Source organism: Saccopteryx leptura, chromosome 11 (genome assembly GCF_036850995.1).
Source record: "Saccopteryx leptura isolate mSacLep1 chromosome 11, mSacLep1_pri_phased_curated, whole genome shotgun sequence".
Classification (NCBI taxonomy): Eukaryota; Metazoa; Chordata; class Mammalia; order Chiroptera; family Emballonuridae; genus Saccopteryx; species Saccopteryx leptura.
In genome coordinates, this window is record NC_089513.1 from 10,106,534 (window position 1) to 10,126,320 (window position 19,787).

At 47.1% G+C, this 19,787-nt stretch overlaps 1 protein-coding gene across 2 annotated transcripts in view; it reads left to right on the forward strand.

Annotated features, from left to right (window-relative positions):
- Window positions 1-19,787, forward strand: part of BCL2 (BCL2 apoptosis regulator) — a 174,270-nt gene that overhangs the window by 44,086 nt on the left and 110,397 nt on the right. The window contains exon 3 of one of the 2 annotated variants that reach the window (XM_066353513.1): window positions 12,173-12,341. The exons of the other annotated variant lie outside the window; for it this stretch is intronic. Within the exon in view, the coding sequence (XP_066209610.1) occupies window positions 12,173-12,337 (165 nt within the window). The 3' untranslated portion in view covers window positions 12,338-12,341. The remainder of the gene's footprint in view (window positions 1-12,172; window positions 12,342-19,787) is intronic. 2 annotated transcript variants of the gene reach the window in all.

Below are 19,787 nucleotides of genomic sequence, written 5' to 3' on the forward strand. Positions count from 1 at the left end.
GAAAAATTTGGAGAGAAAGATAAATATATATCTATACAAATTTCAAATATGGAAGCCTATTTTTGCTTCCCCCCTGCCCCACCCTCTCCAAACACCAGTAAATGCTATCTGGTTTCTAGTAAATTAGATATCTAATTTCCATATTGCTGTGTTATTAACAGTAAACATGCTATCAGTGTTAGAAGGTACCTAATATTCTCCTTTATGTAATTACCAAAAGCATATTGCTGAAATCCGATTTGGGCTGAAAATTTTAAGAATAATGTATTTCAAACTAATCTAATCCGGCTTCGATTTGTAAGGGTGCATTACATGATATCTTGTAAGATACAATATTTTAAGTCAATTAAGTCTGACATATGTTGCTTTTTACTAAAAGTACACAGATTCTAGGGAAAAAAATCACATTTTGAAAGACATAATAAAAAAAAATAGGGTTTTTTTTTTAGATAAAAAATGGCCACCCCTCCTTGATTTTTTTCTTTGTGCTGAGCTCATGATAGTTTTTGATGGCGGTTGCCTTGCTATCATAACTGAATTCATCTGCATGACCCCATGGCCTCTGTCAGAGAGGGAAGTCGGGAGTCTGTTATTAGCTTTTGGTCTCCTGGTCTATATTTTTTCCTTGCTCTCACACAAGTCACATACATCTGTACAAATAGGAAAAGATAGTGTCCATTTCTTGGTAGATTGAACTTCCTATTTTCGATTTGAAAAAAGCAGGCCGATCGTTTATGTGGGTACAGATTGAAGAATAATTCCATGGTGGGAATGCCACTTTTTTTTTTCTTTCCCTGAGGGTCCCAGCAGTGGATTCCTCAGGCCATGAACAGAGATGACTTCTTTGGGAAAGTATGAAATTTGAAAACTGAGCACCTGCTGCACTGTCTTCGTAGGGATTTCCCTTTGGGACAAACACACTGGCCACTGCACACACTTGGTGAATAATGAATGGAACTATGTCTGTTGCCCAGGCAGGAAATCAAACAGCCCTCAAAAATGAAGTTGCCTTGAATGTTTAATGGCCGTTCTGAATTGTTGAAAGATTTCTGTCATGAAACCAATTCCAATCTCCTCTCAAATCTAGACTCATAAAACTTGAGAGCCGGCAGGAGATTCGAGGTGACCCTGTAGCGAATCCCGGTTTTATAGGTCAGGAGACTGAAAGTGAGAGTGTAAGATCATTTTTGAGAGTTAACAAAACTGGCACTCTTGAATCCTGGCCTTAGACTTCACCTGGCTAAATTGTTCCAGAAATCTTGCTTAAACTTTTTTTTTTAACTGGAAAAATGCATGCTCTTTGAGAAGTAAGTTCTAATGTCCCTTGGTAAAGCCCTTGGTAGGTGGACTCTTAGGAGGGAGAGAGGTTTTGCTGAAGACCCTCAGCAGGAGAGAACCACAGACCACCCTTTCTAAGAAGCGTCTAGACCAGGGGTTCCCAAACTTTTTACACAGGGGCCAGTTCACTGTCCCTCAGACCATTGGAGGGCCGGACTAGAAAAAAAACTATGAACAAATCCCTATGCATACTGCACATATCTTATTTTAAAGTAAAAAAACTAAACGGGAACAAATACAATATTTAAAATAAAGAACAAGTAAATTTAAATCAACAAACTGACCAGTATTTCAATGGGAACTATGCTCCTCTCACTGACCAGCAATGAAAGAGGTGCCCCTTCCGGAAGTGCAGCGAGGGCCGGTTAAATGGCCTCAGGGGGCCGCATGCAGCCCGCGGGGTCATAGTTTGGGGACCCCTGGTCTAGACAGTACACCTCTTGAGACAGATACAAGGGAAGATGAGGTCTTCAGGGATTCTCCTCCCTATGGGATGGAGCTGGATCTACAAGACGGTGACAACTTTCTCATGACTTCTGCTATGTGGGGAGGAGCAAAAGGAAGGCAGTGTCAACTGATGGTTGTTGACGCCAATTCAGACGCCAACAGGAATTCCCAATTTGGGGTGTGGTGAAGAAGGAAACTTTATTCAGTGGAAACAGCTCAGTGGTCAAACAGCATGGCTGTAAAAATAGCATGGTTCTGAGGCTGCCTGGGGCCAGGCCCCTCTTCATCTGGGCAGCCCCACTCTGGTCTGCTCAGACCTGACAGGAAAACAGTCTTCATTCAGTCGTTGGTGGAAGCTCTGCTCCCAGAACTTGTGGGGAGCTGGTGTTTATAGACAGAAGTCCCCACCCCTAATCCCTGATTGGTCAGAATGGAACCTCTCCAATTGGTTGGAGCTGCACAGCTCTGAATGGATGGGAAGAGCTTGGGTCCCATGAGTTGAAATAGGACTCCAGGCACCCCTTTAAAAGGGCTGGCCCAGATGGCTGGAGCATGGTGCAGGCAGGCCTCTCAGTGCCCAGGCAGGTCGGCACAGAGGCTGCTCTGCACAAGGACAGTTTGCGTGAGAGGCCCCTGTGCAGACATGGCTGCTGGGCTCTGCTTTTTGTTTTGTCTCTTTTGTTTTGATTTTAGTCTCGTTAGCTACCAGGAACCCTTCTTAGTCCTCAGGGTTCACAGCAGGAATATTGGAAAACAATAATGGTGTCACCACCGATAAGCTGGGACTGGTCCTAAATAAGTTGTTTTATGTGAGACATTTAAGGAAACCTCTTATGTTTTTAGGAAGGAAGGAAGGCAGGGGGGAAGAAAGAAAAAGAGAGAGAAATGGAAGTAAGAAGGGAGAAAGAGAAGGAGAGGAGGAGAGGGAGGGAGGAAGGGAGCACCGGTCTTACCTGCATCACAGGAAGTGTATCTTCTCAGAGTCTCTTACTTAGATCAAAGGGACCATTGCCATTTCATGCACACTGCCTTAGCCACGGTCCAGAGTGTTAAAAATTCGTCTGATACTTCCCCAAACTGGATCCCCAATGCCAGTTCTTCATCTGGGATTCCGACGCCTATAGCTAACTGCGCATTACCTATGAGACACTTGGACCGCAGCCAGTCAGGGGCTTGACCTGCCGTCTACGTCCTCCCTGGCCAGCTCCTGTGTCTGACCCCCCTTATCTCACTGAGTGGCATCACAGGCCTCCAAGCTGACCAAGTCCTAAGGGCGCAGGTTAATAAGAAGCTGGGAAGGTTCCCTGGCCCGTGGAATGAGGAAACAGAGCTGAACAAACTGGCCGAGCACTTTCCAGCCAGATACAGAGGGTCACCAGGGTGGAAAGCCTTGGGTGCCTAGCAACAGGCAAAACTGGTGCTGGACCTCCTTCCCCCCAGGGTGGCCTTTCCTCCTCTGGCATATCCTGGTCATGTAGCTAGACCTGCCCTGGTGCAGACCCGTCATTGGAAACCGTGAGCCTGAAAAGCTCACCTGGAAAAGCTGATGAATATTCAATTGAGGTCTCCCCTAAACTCCCAGCCTTTACAAAGCCTGACCAGTGCTCTTTCTCCTGGGAGCATGCCCACACCTTTCCCTTCCCCTTTCTTCCCCCAAGGTGTGCATCTGCTAGACTCCGTGGGACCCCACAAGACTTGCAACCAGGGGAGTAGTGGGCAATGGTAGCTTGTCCTGGGCTGACGCCCTGAACCTGCCCCAAGGTCCCTTTTTCTCAGACTTCCCAGAGAGCCAGGGCAGCCCCACTCGGGCTCTACCCCGTTGCTTCTATCCTGGGCTCTTCCTGCTTTTGCTGTGCCCAGCTTGAATAAACAGACTCTCAAAATCAGCTGGACTCTGGCTGTGAAATCTTTCCCGCAGAAAGTCAAGAGCCCACATACTACCCACCACCAGCCCTAGGCAGACCCTTTCCAGGCCCCGCCCCCTTCCCGGTGACAATCACTGTGGGAATTACCCCACTCCCACCCCCTCCCCATCAACAAGCCCCTTCGAGTTTCTCCTCTTATACTTTCTCGCTGCTGTTTCTTAGCTCACAACCTCATCATTTCTTCCTGAGATGCTGCAACAATCTCCAGGTGGCCTCTCTGCCTCTCAGTTTTTGCCTCTCTCCAACTGACTTCCAGACAGTAACCAAAGAACTCTTTCTAAGAAAGCCTGTTCAATCATGGAATTCCCCTGCCTGAAATACTTCATTTGCAGCCTGTCCCACCACGGGGAAAACTGTCCTGACTGGCCCGTACTTACTCCTTTAGTCACTGTCCCATCCTCATAGCTACCTGTGTCCTTGGAGACACCAGTGCATTTCCTACCCCTAGACCTTTGCACATGCCATTCTTTCTAAGTGGCACATTCTGCTTTCCTTCGCTTCCCTTTTCCTTGTCTAATTTCTGCTGACCTTTCTGATCTCGGCATACATGGCACCTTTCAGAGACGTCATCTCCAACCAACCAAGTAAACTTAATTTAATAAACACTTGCATATTTTTACTGAATGCCAGGCACTGACCTAAGGGCTTTACATATATATTTCATTTATTTACTCCTGAAACCTCAGCAGGAGGGAAGGATTATTATCTCCATTTTAGGGGTGAGGAGACTGAGACTTTGAGTGGTGCAGTGCCTTGCCCAAGGTCATACAGCTGTAAGTAGGGGAGCCCCCTCTGGATCCAATGTCCTAACCCCTCATCTGGGCTGGTTTTGGGGGTGGGTGCTGGATGCTGTTTTGTAGCTTCTCTCACTGGCCTGCTGGCTGCAAGGCTGGGAGAGAAGAAGCTTTGACCACTGTTTGGCACCTTGATTTTTATTTGTATGGGGCATATATCTGTACCTATATATGTGTGTATATATGTAATTTGTAGGTGGCACATATTGATACATAGACGTTTGTGTATGTGTGTATATATGTGACACATTAAAAGTAAATTATATACACACATATATACTATGTGCACATATTATTATGTATTATGTATATACTATATAATAAAAGCACATATTATTAAATTCAGAAGACCCAAGGTTAGGAAGTCTTCTCCTAAGCTTACATCTCACCCACTTCTCCCTGGTAGCAACTTCGGCCGCCCAGCTTTTGTGTGTCTTTCCAGGGGCTACATCTAGGCATACAGGTAAACACTACAGCATGGATTTTACATCTGTGATAGTATATTCTGTTTGCCCTTCTCCATTTGCATTTGTTTGCAGCATCTCAGGAAGAAATGATGAGGTTGTGAGTTAAGAAACAGCAGCGAGAAAGTGCAAGAGGAGAAACAGAAGATGGCTGTTCCTTATACATACATGAAGAGCTTCCTCTTCCCTTTGGCTAAATCATAATAGGCCATTCTCGAGAGAGATGCCGTAATTTATTTCATCAGTCTCCTATCGTTGGGCATTTAGATTGCTCCCCAGCTTTGGCTAGCACAAACGTGGCTGCAAAGATGGGTCTCCTATGGGCAGTGTTTTACACACGCATGAGCTTTATCAGCAGGGCAAATTCCTGGAATTGGAATTTGGGGTCAGAGGGTAAGTACATTTATAATTTTGATGGATAGTGCCATATTGTCTTCAGAGCGGATATATCCATTTATTTTCTCATTAGTGATTTATGGGAATGCCTCTGTTCTCGTGCCCTCACCAGTGCGTTTTAAGAAGACATTCCGATATTTACTGATCCTAATACATTCAGACCTCCTTTCTCTTAAATGAGTCAAGTTCAGCATCTTTTTATGTGTTTGTGAACTATTCTGATTCTGTTTTATATTAGTGGACGGTTCGTTTGGCTTTGTGGGATCTTTTCTTATTGATTTATAGACATTCCTTATGTATTAATGAAATTAGCTTTTTTTGGTCTGTGATTTATGTTCCAAATAGTTCTTGGCTTTGTCATTTGTCTTTGTTTACAGCTTCTCTCCCTCCCCCACTAGCCAGAATATCTTTTATTTTCATGTAATCACATTTATCAGCTTTTTTCTCTTACAGCCTGTGGGGTTTGAGTCATAGTGTGAGGAGCCTGCCCTCACACCTAGACTAGAAACCCTCCTCCCCATGCAGGGGTGTGTGTGTGAAGTTGTGTCCGAGGGAATCGTGCAGGGGTGTGCGTGTGAAGTTGTGTCCGAGGGAATCGTGCAGGGGTGTGCGTGTGAAGTTGCGTCCGAGGGAATCGTGCAGGGGTGTGCGTGTGAAGTTGCTTCCGAGGGAATCGTGCAGGGGTGTGCGTGTGAAGTTGCTTCCGAGGGAATCGTGCAGGGGTGTGCGTGTGAAGTTGCTTCCGAGGGAATCGTGCAGGGGTGTGCGTGTGAAGTTGTGTCCGAGGGATTCGTGCAGGGGTGTGCGTGTGAAGTTGTGTCCGAGGGATTCGTGCAGGGGTGTGCGTGTGAAGTTGTGTCCGAGGGAATCGTGCAGGGGTGTGCGTGTGAAGTTGTGTCCAAGGGAATCGTGCAGGGGTGTGCGTGTGAAGTTGCTTCCGAGGGAATCGTGCAGGGGTGTGCGTGTGAAGTTGCGTCCGAGGGAATCGTGCAGGGGTGTGCGTGTGAAGTTGTGTCCGAGGGATTCGTGCAGGGGTGTGCGTGTGAAGTTGTGTCCGAGGGAATCGTGCAGGGGTGTGTGTGTGAAGTTGCTTCCGAGGGAATCCTTAGTTAGAAGAGCTTGGGAAACAGAGTCTGGAGTCAGACCAAGCTCACTTTTCACCCTGGCTTCACCCCTGTCTGTTGGGTTCTATAATCTTGGACGAAAAGTTTAAACGGTTTATTGGCGTAGAGCCTAGGGTTACCAAGAGGATCAAATGCGACAATGGGAGAAATGTCTTGTGTTCAGTTGCCGGTAGCTGCTGTTACTGTCTTATTGCTCCTCTGCAGATGCAGCAGTTGTTGCAGGACAGACACTCATTCTTCTCTTCCTTCTGCGTTCTTGCTGTCCTGCCCGGCAGTCCCTGGCCCACCTTAGCATGGGCTCTTCTGGGAGCGCATGAGTGGTCACACTGATTGCCTCCCGGTGTTTGTGGATTTGAGATTGAGAAGGAGAAGCTGGAGTTCTGGCTGGAGCCACCTGGAGGGCCACGTTCCCCGGAGTGCTCACCTGCCACACAGCTGTGTTCCCAGCCCCCTCGAGGACCCTGGCGCTCTGCCAGCACCTTGAAGTTTTGTTTCTGTTTCGCGGGTCATCAGTGAGGGTCTGCATTCTTCCCTCTGACCGCCTTGCAGCCCTGGCCCCGTAGGGTCGGTCCCCTGCCTCCACGCCTTCCGCCCTGTGGGCACGCTTCTGGGCAGGCCGCTTCCCGTCTCTCACTGCCCGGTCCGTGGGTGCTGGCGCCGTTCCTGCTTCTCGTTCACGAGTAGCAGAGTCCATGCGGCAGGGAACCAGATGATGTGGGAGAAGTAAGAGGCGTGGGACCAAGGGACTGGCCGTCAGAACTGTGCGTCGCTAGACTCGGTCCTGTTCCCATCGGCCACGTGGGAAGGAGTGGGAGGGTTAAAATCCGAAGTGGGAACTCTTTTAGTGGACCATCACCCTACACATTTCTGTGAACATCGACTCAGGTTTTAGTTGTCATGGAGGCTCACTCCTCAGGAACGTGTGCTATTATGCAGGCTGTTGAAAGACTCCAGCCCTTTGGTGTCCACGCCGGGGGTTGGGCTTGGATACCCCGACTCTTCTCTCTGCCACGCCCTTTAATTTTTCTTTGCCTCTTTAAGTGTTTCCCTCATACCCTCCGTGTCAGCCGTGGCCCCTGTCGTTCCAGCGGCCGGAGATGGCGTCGAGGGAGGAGGATCGTCTATCAAATTGTGCCGCTCTCCTCGCTGTTAATAAAATAATGTTCCGGTCCCAAGTGTTGGGCTTCCCAGTGGGGTGTATCCAAAGTCAGTCGTGGTGGATCCGAAGTGTGCTAGGGCAGTGAGTTCCAGGGCAAGGGCAAAGGACGGAATATGAGGGAAAAGGGAACAGAGGCAGTAAGACGTCTCTTTATCCTGTTCAACTGAACAGGAGCCCTGGCCCTACGGAGGGAGAAATGATATGGGGGACACAGCTGAGTCCTCCCCAGTCCCTGTGCTCGCGGGCAGACCCCCTGCGTGCTGAGCCCTGGACTCACGTTTGCATTTAGTATTTGCAGCAGTCCTGAAAGAGGGGCATCTTTATTCTGGTGCCCCGCGCGTCAGGGAGCTGAGTTGGAGAGAGGCTGGGGAACTTGACATTGGTCCCATACTGACAGTGGAGCCGGATGGAGGTGGTGAACTTGGTTTCGGAGCCCAGACTCCTGGGCCAAATGGCAATGCCTTCCAGGAACCTAACTCCAGTCCAGGGGAGGGTGGGGGGGGTCGCTGTTTCCAGTGGAAAAGTAAAAGTAACCACATAAAAATAATAGGAACCTATGGGTCCCCTTGGGTTTTCTTTCTCTGGTTGAGGCTTTGGCCCTGAGGGCCATTGCCTAGCGGACATTCGGACATTCGGGAGAGAAAGGTCACCACCCAGCTGGCCGGTGCCCCAGCCCCCACCTTGATCAAAGAAGTCTCCTTACCACCTGACTTGCCTGCAGGTAACAAAACAGGTTTTTAAAATATGTAATAAAGAAGGGGCTGCCTGTTCCTTCCTGGCAGCAATCCCAGGGGAAGCGAAACTGCCTGGCTTTACCGGAACCCTGGGCCCAAGGGGTTAAACTGAAAAACATGCTGAACTCCCAGGATATTTTACCATAATAGTCTGTCACTTTCAAAAAAACCTCTCAGCCCTCCCCCCGCCCCCACCGCCCACCCCTGACCCATTCCACATAGACCGTCTCTCCGTCCACACCGGGTGCCCCTAACGTGCTGACATTCACGGTGAGCGTGGCATTCTCCGGGAAGAACTTCAGCCCGTCTGGGAGAGATGGCACTCATCTCCTCTGCTTCCAGAAGGTGCATCTGTCTCTCCCCGGCTGGAGAGCCCGCTGTGGTCTTGTTTTGGAAACAACATGTGCGTCAGGAGAATTCCTGCTTTGTGCATGTTGGGTCACTCTGTTCCCTGCTGCCACAGGCTCCCTTTGTGCTGCCTGTCTGAGAACAGAAGTCCTCAATAACATTTTTGTACTCTCTGTTGGTGTGAGTGCTTTCTGCGGGGACAGCGCTGTGGAGTGCTGATGGCCTTGTCCCTCCTGCCAGGAGGATGGCGCTGCTGACCCACCACCTGGATTCGCACTGTGTGGAGGTGAGGGGCAGGTGCCCACCTCCCGCCCACCCCGGGGGGGCTTTCTTGTCGGGTGTCTCCTGTCTCCAGGGATGAGTGCCCCGTGTCGTGGTGGGATTGCCGAGTGGTGAGAGCGGCGGCACCTCATCCGCTGGAGCGTCTGAACTTGGCCAGCTGTGCAGAGACCAGATGGGCAGACAGACCAAAATAGCCACTTTGCCACCTCCTTCCTGGAAGTGCAGAGGGCTGTCCTGGAGGTCCAAAAAGGCCTAATTTGGTCAAAAAGCCCGGCATGTAGTCCGAACAGATCAGCAGCGAACCCCGTGGGAGTTCCTGACCTCTCCTGTCTTCTTTTCCCTGACCCCTTGCACGTCCTCGGGTCACTGCAGCCAGATAGGTAACGACTCACTGCGAAAACACCCTTGACCTTAAAGCCCCTCTGGTCATCTTCCTCGGCATCCTGCTTGCTCAGAGTGCTTGTGCTTTTTGAAAATAGACACCTGTGCTCTCATCTTTAGGCAAACCCAATATAATACAAATTCAGTTTCGCAAGACAAAGCGGGATGTTTTAACTGACTTCTCAGAAAATTTGTCACCACATTCCTTTAAATCGCATAGATAGTATAATAAAAATATGATTTCCTCCCCCCAGAGTGCTTACGCTTCTGTGTACGTTTCAGAGCTCTCTCTTTCTCTCTATCTCATTCATTCAACCCATGCGTGTTGATTTGTCCCATGTGAGGCCAGGCTGTGTGGCTCATACAAGGGCTCTGGTGTGTAATAATCACTTTGTGTCAGAAATACGTCTCTAGCTCCTGATTTCTTCAGTGAACATTTATTCTCTGCTCCCTGTGGGCCAAGCTCCGGGCTGGTTTGCTCCATGTCTACCTTGTGTCTGACGGCGAGCAGCTGGAATGGGGGTGCTGTGGTCTCCTTTGGGGAGAGGGGTAACATTTGGTCCTTGGTGCAGACAGGAGACCCCCCCTTGGACGCCCCACAGACCTTAGACACTGGGGTGGATTGGATTATTTCCCAAGTGGATGAACATTCAACTTTTCCTATTGAACCTTCTTGCAAACTAACAGGGAGAAGTGACACTTGGAGCCGACACGCTCACGTGGTCATAGAAGGTCCCCTGCACTAGGTAGCCCGCCAGTACTTGCATTAGTCAGTCAGTGTGTGCATAAGCACAAGGCTCTCAAGGGGGATGGAGCCCTTCTCTGGACCTTAATTGATTTTTGTGTTCATTCTGCTCTCTTAATTCTTTGTAGAAAAGTGGTTTGTGGGGCAAAGTTGCTTTCCGTGTTCTAAGCGCTGTGTTACGTAATACCGGTCTTATCAAAAGATCATTTCTGCTTGTTTTGCCTTTTTTTTCCCTGACCCACCTCATATTTATTTTTCTTTTCATTTTATTTTTTCTTATTTACATAGTTATTGTTCCTCTTATTCTTCCCACTTTGTCAGTCCCCACTGTCGTCCTCCAGGGGAACAGGAGGAGTTAGGGGCACTTGGTCCAGGAGGTTTTTTTCCCCCTTTCTAAAATCAGTTGGCTAGACATCCTTAGAAATAGTCACCTCTTCCCTCATGAGTTTGTTATGTAATGTGGAGCCTCATTTGTTATAAATCGGACCCCTATGGAGGTGGGCGATGTTCATTCTTAGGAACCGAGGGACCATCCTGGCCTGGGTGTCCCTTTGGAGTCGCTGCCACCATCCCCTTCTGCTGAGCAAGGTGAGTTTGGCTCCAGAACGGGGCCACTCCTTATAGACATGCCCTGCCACAGGAGAAAGTTCTAGAGAATAGGAGCTCCTGAAATCTCTTTCCAGTGAAAAGGGGGTATGACGCCCTCACTCCTGTGCCTCTTAATTTACAGCAGGGGTCCCCAAACTTTTTACACAGGGGGCCAGTTCACTGTCCCTCAGACCGTTGGAGGGCCGGACTATAAAAAAAACTATGAACAAATCCCTATGCACACTGCACATATCTTATTTTAAAGTAAAAAAACAAAATGGGAACAAATACAATATTTAAAATCAAAAACAAGAAAATTTAAATCAACAAACTGACCAGTATTTCAATGGGAACTATGCTCCTCTCACTGACCACCAGTGAAAGAGGTGCCCCTTCCAGAAGTGCAGCGGGGGCCGGATAAATGGCCTCAGGGGGCTGCATGTGGCCCGCGGGCCGTAGTTTGGGGACCCCTGATTTACAGAATACATCCAGGACTTGGAGATCTACCGGGTATTGGCATGTTTTCAGTGATGTTGCTAGGGAACTTGGCCTGTGTCCTCAGATGATGCATTGCTCTGTGCATGCGTGTGTTATGTACGGAATGAGGAAAATGAGGTAGTCCGTTGTTACATGCTAGCAACGACTGGTTCGGTTTATAGCGTAACTAAAAAAACAGAATGTGTTCCCAGCCATGTTAATATGACTAACAGCAAAACAATGAGGAGTAAGCCAGACGTGATCCAAGCACGTCGAATAGATCAGGTTCCTGGAACATCTGAGTCTAAGGGTTTGGTCTTTATCATGATACCTGGAGAGGTGATGCTCTCAGACAAGAAAGAGGCCAGCTGTGGAGAACGGTAACTGAGACGATTAGAAGGCAGATGTGCGCACCTGAACGTGTCGGTTCTAGGTCAGTCCATGGTCTGCTCCGTCCACGGGGCTGGAGGGAGAGACCCACACAAGGTCACCTGAACACCAAGCTGTTCTGTTCTCTGGGTTCCATGTAGAGTCACACGTGCAGTGGCTTCGTGGATTGTGATGTGCTTTCTCTCGCGGGCACAATCCACGCGTGTCTTTGGAAGTTCACCCTGGCTGACTGTGCCCCCTGCAACACGGAAGGGAAGAGTTTTGCTATGTCTGGGTGTCCGATCGCCTCGTGGGTAGGGAAGGTGACCCCCTGGGTGGCTGTGAGGTGTTACCCGTGGAAACCGGAGGCCAGGTTGCCAGTGAAGGCAGATGGTTTCCCATCAGGTAGGGCACCGACTGCACTCAGGTGCATGTTCATCTGTGTGATCGCTGTTAAACATGTCATTGTTTTCAGCCAACAAATGGCAAGGTGCTCCCCAGCTGCCCCGGAACGGGGGGGGGCTGCATGCCGACGGACCTGCGCAGAGGCCCCCGTGCCCACACACGTGCTTGCTCACTGCCTTCTGTTTCTCTCTCACAGGGCGTGCTAGGAACACGAGCGTGCTTCCTGCTCTTTCCGCGACGGGGGCCGGTGCCCTCGCTCTGGATCCCGCAGTCATCAATAGGCCTGTTCATGTGGGAGGTGACAACACAGCTTTGCCACAACATCACAGGCTGCTGGGCTCAATGCAAGCTTTCTTCTTAGAAATGTGAGCAAAGGGCACGGGATTTCTTAGGGTTTGGGAGAGTCACAGCCCTAGCCACAGATCGAAGAGTATTGCTCCAGGTCACGGGGAGCACTGCGCATTTATTTCTTTTTGTGGGTTAAATAAAATTTGATGAGCAAACGTTGGTGAGGAAGCCCTATGGTGAGGTTTCTCTGATAATGCATAACCTAATCACTGAAATCTCTGTCAGGCGTTGTGTATTGGCTCTTTTATCGGCCAAGGCCACCAGGGACAGGCTCTCGGATGTTCTCTGTTTTCATTAGACTTGGTTCTTCGTTCCCAGAGTCAATAGGAAAAATGACCGTCATTGATGGTACAAACCTGCAGAAAGTCCCCAAATACTTTGTGTTTGATTTTGCGATGTTCCCAGATGTTCCCAGCCAGCCCGTGAGCCCACGGGGGCCCAGACATTCAGACACGTCCTTGCTTCCCAGCTCCCTCCCCCACTCTCCCGGTCGTCCTAGCCCCTCCCTGTAGACAGCTGGGGACAGTGTCCAGAAAGTGTCCACTGGAGGGTGGGGGTGAGGCCCGGGGGACGTGGAGAAAGCTGACCATGACATCTCGTGGATATTTTATTTATACGTTTTTAAGATCAAAGTAACAGGTGTGTGGTTAAAAAGCCAAAGATTCTGAAGACATTTAATAAAATTTAATGGCCTCTGTATGCTCCTCCCCTCCCCTTCGGCCCACCTCCCCGAGGCCACATCTTTTCCACCCTCCCACCCTTTTGTCAAGTTCTTTGGGTGACGACCTTCGCATCTTAAAATAGTCCATGTGGACTGTTGGAGCTGGTGTTTGGGGCCGCGAACTGGGTGGCTTTAACGGAATAAAAATGGATTATCCTGCCGTGCTGAGCGCCGCAGTCCCAAACCAAGGTGTGGCAGGGCCACGCGGCCTCTGGAGGCACCAGGGAAGATGCGTACCTGACCTTTTCCAGTGTGTGGTGGTGGCCGTCCGTCTGTCCATCCTTGGCTTCTTGGCTCACAGCTGTATCTCGCCACCCTCTGTCTCTGTCGTCCCACACCATTCTCCCCGGGTGTCTGTTATCACCTAGCGTTTTCTGCTTCTTAGGAGGACACCTGTCACTGGATGAGAGCCCACCTCAGTGACCTCATCTTAACAATATCGGCAAAGTCCTTATTTGCATAGAGGTCACATTTGCAGATACCAGGGTCGGGGACTTGAATCTATCTTTTTTTGCTGGGTGGGAGCGCACTTTAACCCATTACAGCGCTATTTCTCAGTTCACGAGCCTGTGGCTTTGCAAATAAAGTTACTCTCTGTTGTTAGCCCCACATCTATTCTGAGCTCCTTCCCTCCCTGGTGTGATACTCTTCTCAGCCCCTCCCCTTAAGGGACATCGCTTAAATTTCGGACACATTCTTGCAATTGCATTTCTTATTCTATTCATCATAGAGAGCATCACTTAATCACTTGTTTAAAAAAATGACAGCATTAGCTTGTCAGACTCCCTGCCCTCCACCACCTCCTAGGCTCTGTCAGCTTGCGCCGAGGCTGATAACACCTAGGTTCCTTTGGGTAGCTGCACGGTCACATCTTCGGCATCGGTCCCCAGATACAGAAGCGATAGTTGTCTGTTGCTTCCACAGAGAGGACATACAGGTGGCAAACCGGTCAACAGTGTTTTTCATTCTTTGTTATTATGATGATGGCTGGTGGATTATATTGCCTTTGTATGCCCTGTGGGTTTTAATTAAAACGCTTTGTACCATTTGAAGAAGGACAATATAGCACGTTTGTGTAGGACGTTAGAATCTGCATTGTGTTTGACTTTAGATGGTGGCATGCTTTCTAGCTCAGTTTGGAAATTCTTTTTATTAGTACGGCATTTGAAATCCTTTTGCATTACGTATTGAAATAGAGCTTTGTGTCTTATTATGATATGTTGGATTACATGAAATAATACCTACGTGGTGGGTCTTTATTCTTTATAAGTGGTTAACAGCAGGTAACTCATTCTAAGGGAGTGCTGGTCATACTTTTGGATTCAGAGCTTTTTTCTGGTTTTTTTTTTTCCTTTCTTTTCTTTAATTTTAAGGACCAATATAGAAACGCTAACTTCTTACTTTGCCAAGTTGGAAGATTAAGAAATTAGCTACTATTTACTCTCACTGGTAAAATAAAGAACCCTGAACACCAAAAAAGGTAGGAAGAATTTAATGTCAGAATAAATTACCTTATGTATTTTAGTATGTAATAAATTTTAACTTGAAAAGAAAACTCACAACCTCCCCTGATTTATCCCATTTTGTGTATGCTGGTGAAAGTATATGCTTTCTCCAGACTTGGAGGAAGAGTGTCCTGGGTCAACCTTGTCTAGTGGACATGTGTTTGGTGTTAATGGATGTGAAGTATATCTGTTAATTTTGCCACATAGTTGCGGTTGATTAAGTGGATTCATTAGAGCTTGGGAATGAAAGAGGCTCAAGACCGGGGGGCAGGCTCCGAGTGGGGTGGAAAGGTTGGTCACCCAGTTTTGTGACCTCCTAGCTGTAAGAGACTCTATCTCCCAACTAGGTATTCCTAGTCCAGGCTAACTGAGCCAGTTTACAAATCCTGGGTATTGGGCAGAAAAAGACTTTAAAATTTATCATCTTTGTATCTGTAGCCCTTGACTCTGTCTTGATTTCTTAAAGTTAAATAACATGCTCACAAAACAGTATCTATCTACTTATATGTGTTCTACCACAGTCATTTTGTAAGGGAGGTACGGTACTAACTGGCATACTTGAGATTTCAACAGATGCAGGATGACAGCGTTTTTACAGTATTCTCAAACTAAATTTAAAACAGAATGAAATTAGTGACTATATTTGTTCCATCAAATAGATTTGATTAATTAACCATCTGGTTAAGTTCTTCCTCTCCTTGAAGAATTTGCAGATTGGAATATTACTATTTACTAAGTTTTACTACATTCCTTTGCTACATTCAATGGAATTTAGGTTGTAGAATGATAATGTTTTAATATGACATTTTGTGAAATTCTTCCCAAATAAGAACAGAAATAATTCCTTGCACTTTTTTTTGTAAGAAATGTTGGTGTATGTGCCTATAACCAACCACAGATGGTTTAAAATTTTTTAAATTTATTGATTTTAGGGGAAGAGAGAGAGAGAGAGAGAGGTCTGTATGTGCCCTGACTGGGGATCAAACCAGCAACCTTATGTATTGGGATGACACTCCAACCCACCATGCTGTCCAGCAAGGACAAACCACATGGATAGTCATATAGAGCACATGGTGCTGTCCTAGGATCATGTGGTTTAACACATTAATTGGCTCATCTTCAAAGCACCCTTGAGAGGTAGTTAGATTTTGTGTTCCCATGTTTTTTTACACAGGGGAAATCCAAGGTTAAGAAGTGAGTAGCCCAAGTTTACCCAGCAAGTGAGTTACAAAGTGAGAAAAGGAAGTCCAGTCTCTTAAAACCACATCACCTCTCCTGGCTCGTACGTGGCATCTCTCTGGGCTCCCATTCATGGCTTTTAGGATTCACACAAGGCCACGTCAGTTTCTGAAGAACTGAGTGGTCCAATGGATCAAGCATGGCTTGGCAGTTAGGAGCACAGAGAACTGTGTCCTCCGAGGTCTCAGTGCTCCGAGAAATGGAGGGAGGGATGACTGTCATGCACGGGGGCATCGTCTCGTTTTGGTAGAGGAGGAAGGGGCTCTGAACCCGCCATATCACTGAGTTTGCTGCTTAATAGAAGTAAGGATAGGGATGGAGCTGTCCACAGCGCCACCCTATTTCGTTGGCGAGCCAAACACATAACACGGTTATAATTTATGGAGTTGGAAAAGGTACTGGCCTTACACCACTCTGGCTCTGTGTCATTTAACTCTTTTGACCTCAGCTGTGCTGTCAGTAGAATGGGGACAATGATGTTACCTGCCTGAGGGCAAGGGATCAGACCAGACCTTCCCCGTACTTTGATTCTTCTAAATGCTCATAAGAGGAGTCAGACTTGCAACCCAATGCTCCTTAGGGCCACATCTCCACAGTGGGGGCTCCCCACCTGAGGACCACGGCCAGCTCCAGGTCCTGGCAGGGCCTGTGTTCTTTAGCTCTGCACTCTGCCCCTTCTATATTCATGGCTGTCCCACTTCCCTTTGACCTTCAGAAGACCCATCAGTGGTTTTTGCTGTGACACAGGGCACATGCTACATGTGTGCCATCAGGGTGGTGCCTTGTGGCCATCCCCTTAAAGATGTGCTCTTCATTTGACTTAAAATCTAACACTTGGGGCCCTAGCCAGCTGACTCAGTGGTAGAGCGTTAGCCCAGTGTGTGGGTGTCCTGGGTTTGATTACTGGTCAGGGCACACAGGAGAAGTGACCATCTGCTTCTCCCCTCTCCCCTCCCCTTCCCTTCCCTCTTCTTTCTCTTTCTCTCTCTCTCTCTCTCTTCCCCACCCGCAGCCATGGCTCGATTGATTTAAATGTGTGTTGGCCCCATACACTGAGGATGGCTCTGTGGAGCCTCCACCTCAGGCACTAAAAATAGCTCGGTTACAAGTTTGGGCCCTAGATGGGCAAAGCATTGGCCCCAGATAGGTGTTGCAGGTGGGTCCTGGTCTGGATGCATGCGGGAGTCTGTCTCTCTATCTCCCCTCCTCTCACTTAAATTAAAAAAAAATCTGCCTGACCTGTGGTGGTGCAGTGGGATAAAGCGTGGATTTGGAACACTGAGGTTGCTGGTTCGAAACCCCAGGCTTGCCTGGTCAAAGCACATATGGGAGTTGATGCTTCCTGCTTCTCCCCCTTCACTCTCTCTCTCTCTCTCTCTCTCTCTCCCCCCCTCTCTCTCCCTCTTTCCTTCTCTCTCCTCTCTGAAGATCAAATAAAGTCTTTTTAAAAAAAAGCAAAAAAAAAATCTAACATTCAGTGTGAAGAATGAGAACAGCACACTCAAAGGTTTGGACTGCTACAGACGGCATCTTTTCCAGAACCCATATTTGGAATATATGCATTAATTTATAATACAAACAATAACATTGGACTGAAAAAAAAAAGCTGGCATCAATAACCATGGTTCCCATGGTGAGAAGTACTCATCAGGAAGATGGAATTCAGTGTGAGCACATTTTGGGTTCTGTCCGGTCATGTTGTACATGGTAATTGTTATAAAACAGAAAAACACCAGGCATTCGTGTAACTCCCAAACAAACATTCTAAATCGTCAGGAGCTTGTACATAAAAGGATGCTTTCTCTCACGCCGACGCTTGCCAAGCAAATTGTGACTGCTGAAAGTAAAACCCAGAGAGAGAATAACTTAAGCTTTCCGTGGGTGGAAAATAAACACTAACTTTGTATGCATTTCAAGAACATAAACGACACAGGTGGGAAATGGATCCTCCTCGATAAGGAAGAAATGCTTACTCGTGTGGAAATAAAAAGAAAACATTCAGCCGTTTTTGGAACTGTGCAAGTCCAGACAGTTTCTTTCTTTCCTTTTTTTTTTTCTGGTTAGTTGCTCATAGCCACAAATATGTATATTATTTCCTTCTTGCCCACAATTATACTAAGAGTCATCTTTCTAATATACTGGGGAATCCCAAATTTAAAAACCAACAACTCATTTTCCTAAAAAACAGACAAGTCTTGAAGTCCAGCAATTAAATTATTTATATCTAGAATGTAAAAGAAAGAGTTACACCAGTCTCTGATGTCTGCCTCAGATAGTTTTCTACCCCCCCCCCCCATTTATGCTATGAACGGATGATGTGCTGAAGGAGGCATTTATCCTGGTCACTGATGTTTTGAAACAGCCCTCAGAAAGCTCCACGGGAGGTCTCTCCAGTTCTGTGATGATCATGGTAGGATCCCAGAATATTTTAACCCTTTTCTGAGTATTGAAATACATTCTTATATGCAAAACGAATACTACCTTGGATACGCTTCTTACCCAAGCATGTCAGAATAGTAAACCCACTAGCTTCTTCCTAAACTGTCAGTAGAATGTCGGGTCTTAGCCACGGGGACCCAAGCCAGGCTGTCTGATTGACACTTCATCTCTGCCTTTTCTACCTGGTTCTTGATGCTTCTTCCCCTTGCTCGCCTGCAAGTGCCAGTGACCAAGCACCTTCCTCATATGTCTGTCGTGAGTTAGCATGAATCAAGTCCGTAGATGGGTGCTTGGCACGCACTACACACTACGTCAGTGGCACCCGTTATTTTTGAGAATGAGGAAAACGAGGGAGAAATTCTAACTTCATCGCAGGAGTCATTTCATTTACCATTTAAATAGGTTTTTATTTATGGAGTCGGTATCTGCTGTCTGTGCATTCACTTTTAAAATATCAGGTCTGGAACAGCAGATCCTAGGAAGCCCATCATTTGCCAGTTCTGCTTTCTTCTTCATTTCTGTGGCTACCTATTTGGTTCCAGATCTAGATCCGATAGCTTTCTCTCTGTGGACCCCGTGCAGAACCAACTCTATCAATATACATGGATATATATGGGGGGACTAAAATACTGTTTTTCTGAAATACTAAGATAGGACATGTTCAGAGAGCAAGTGACGGAAGGGAGTTTGGAACGTCCATGAAGGAGTGAGCCTAGCAAGGAGGAATCATCAGTTCACTTGAAAGCGGCACGCGTGATTAAGATTCAGCAAGCTGTCTCCTTGTCCACTTTCACTTTGTTATATCTAATTGTCCCCATGAACAAAGATTTTACTGATGACTTTTTGGAAGTATTAGGAAAACTGGCCTTACTCTGATTTTAGAAATAAAAGAATGGTGGAGACATAAACCCACCCTTGTGACTTGTTTTTGTTTTTAATTTCCAGATGGTAAGCCTAATGCTTAAGTTCACTACTGAAAACTGACTTAAAAAATGACGTTCAAATACAAAATGTCCCCGTTAGTCATGCTTTTTCTTGAGGTGGCACAGCCATGATTGACTTTTCAAAAAATTGACAGGTGGATGGGGGAGTTGAAAGAGAGAGAGAGGAAGAATGAGAGAAAAACATCAATTTGTTGTTCCCCTTCTAATGCATTCATTGGTTGATTCTTGTATTTTCCCAGAGACGGGGGATTGAACCCACAACCTTGGCATATCAGGACGATGCTCTAACCAACTGAGCTACCCAGCCAGGGTATCAGGGGTGACTTTTTAAATACTAAAATTAAAATTTTTCCTTTCTACCAATGTTGAAATTCTGTGGTATCCATAAGCTGAATTGCACATTAATTATTAAGAAAAATACATGAAAAAGAACGCTGTCAGAGTTCATCAGTTGGTTAAATCTGGAGAAAGTTTCCTTCCCTATTAGGACCACAGCAGTTTTGAATAGTATATGGGGTTTTTTTGTATTTAAAATGCAAATATACCCCTCACCACCACCACCATCATCATCATCATCATATTAACTGGACCTGTGCCCATCACAGATTTAATGGA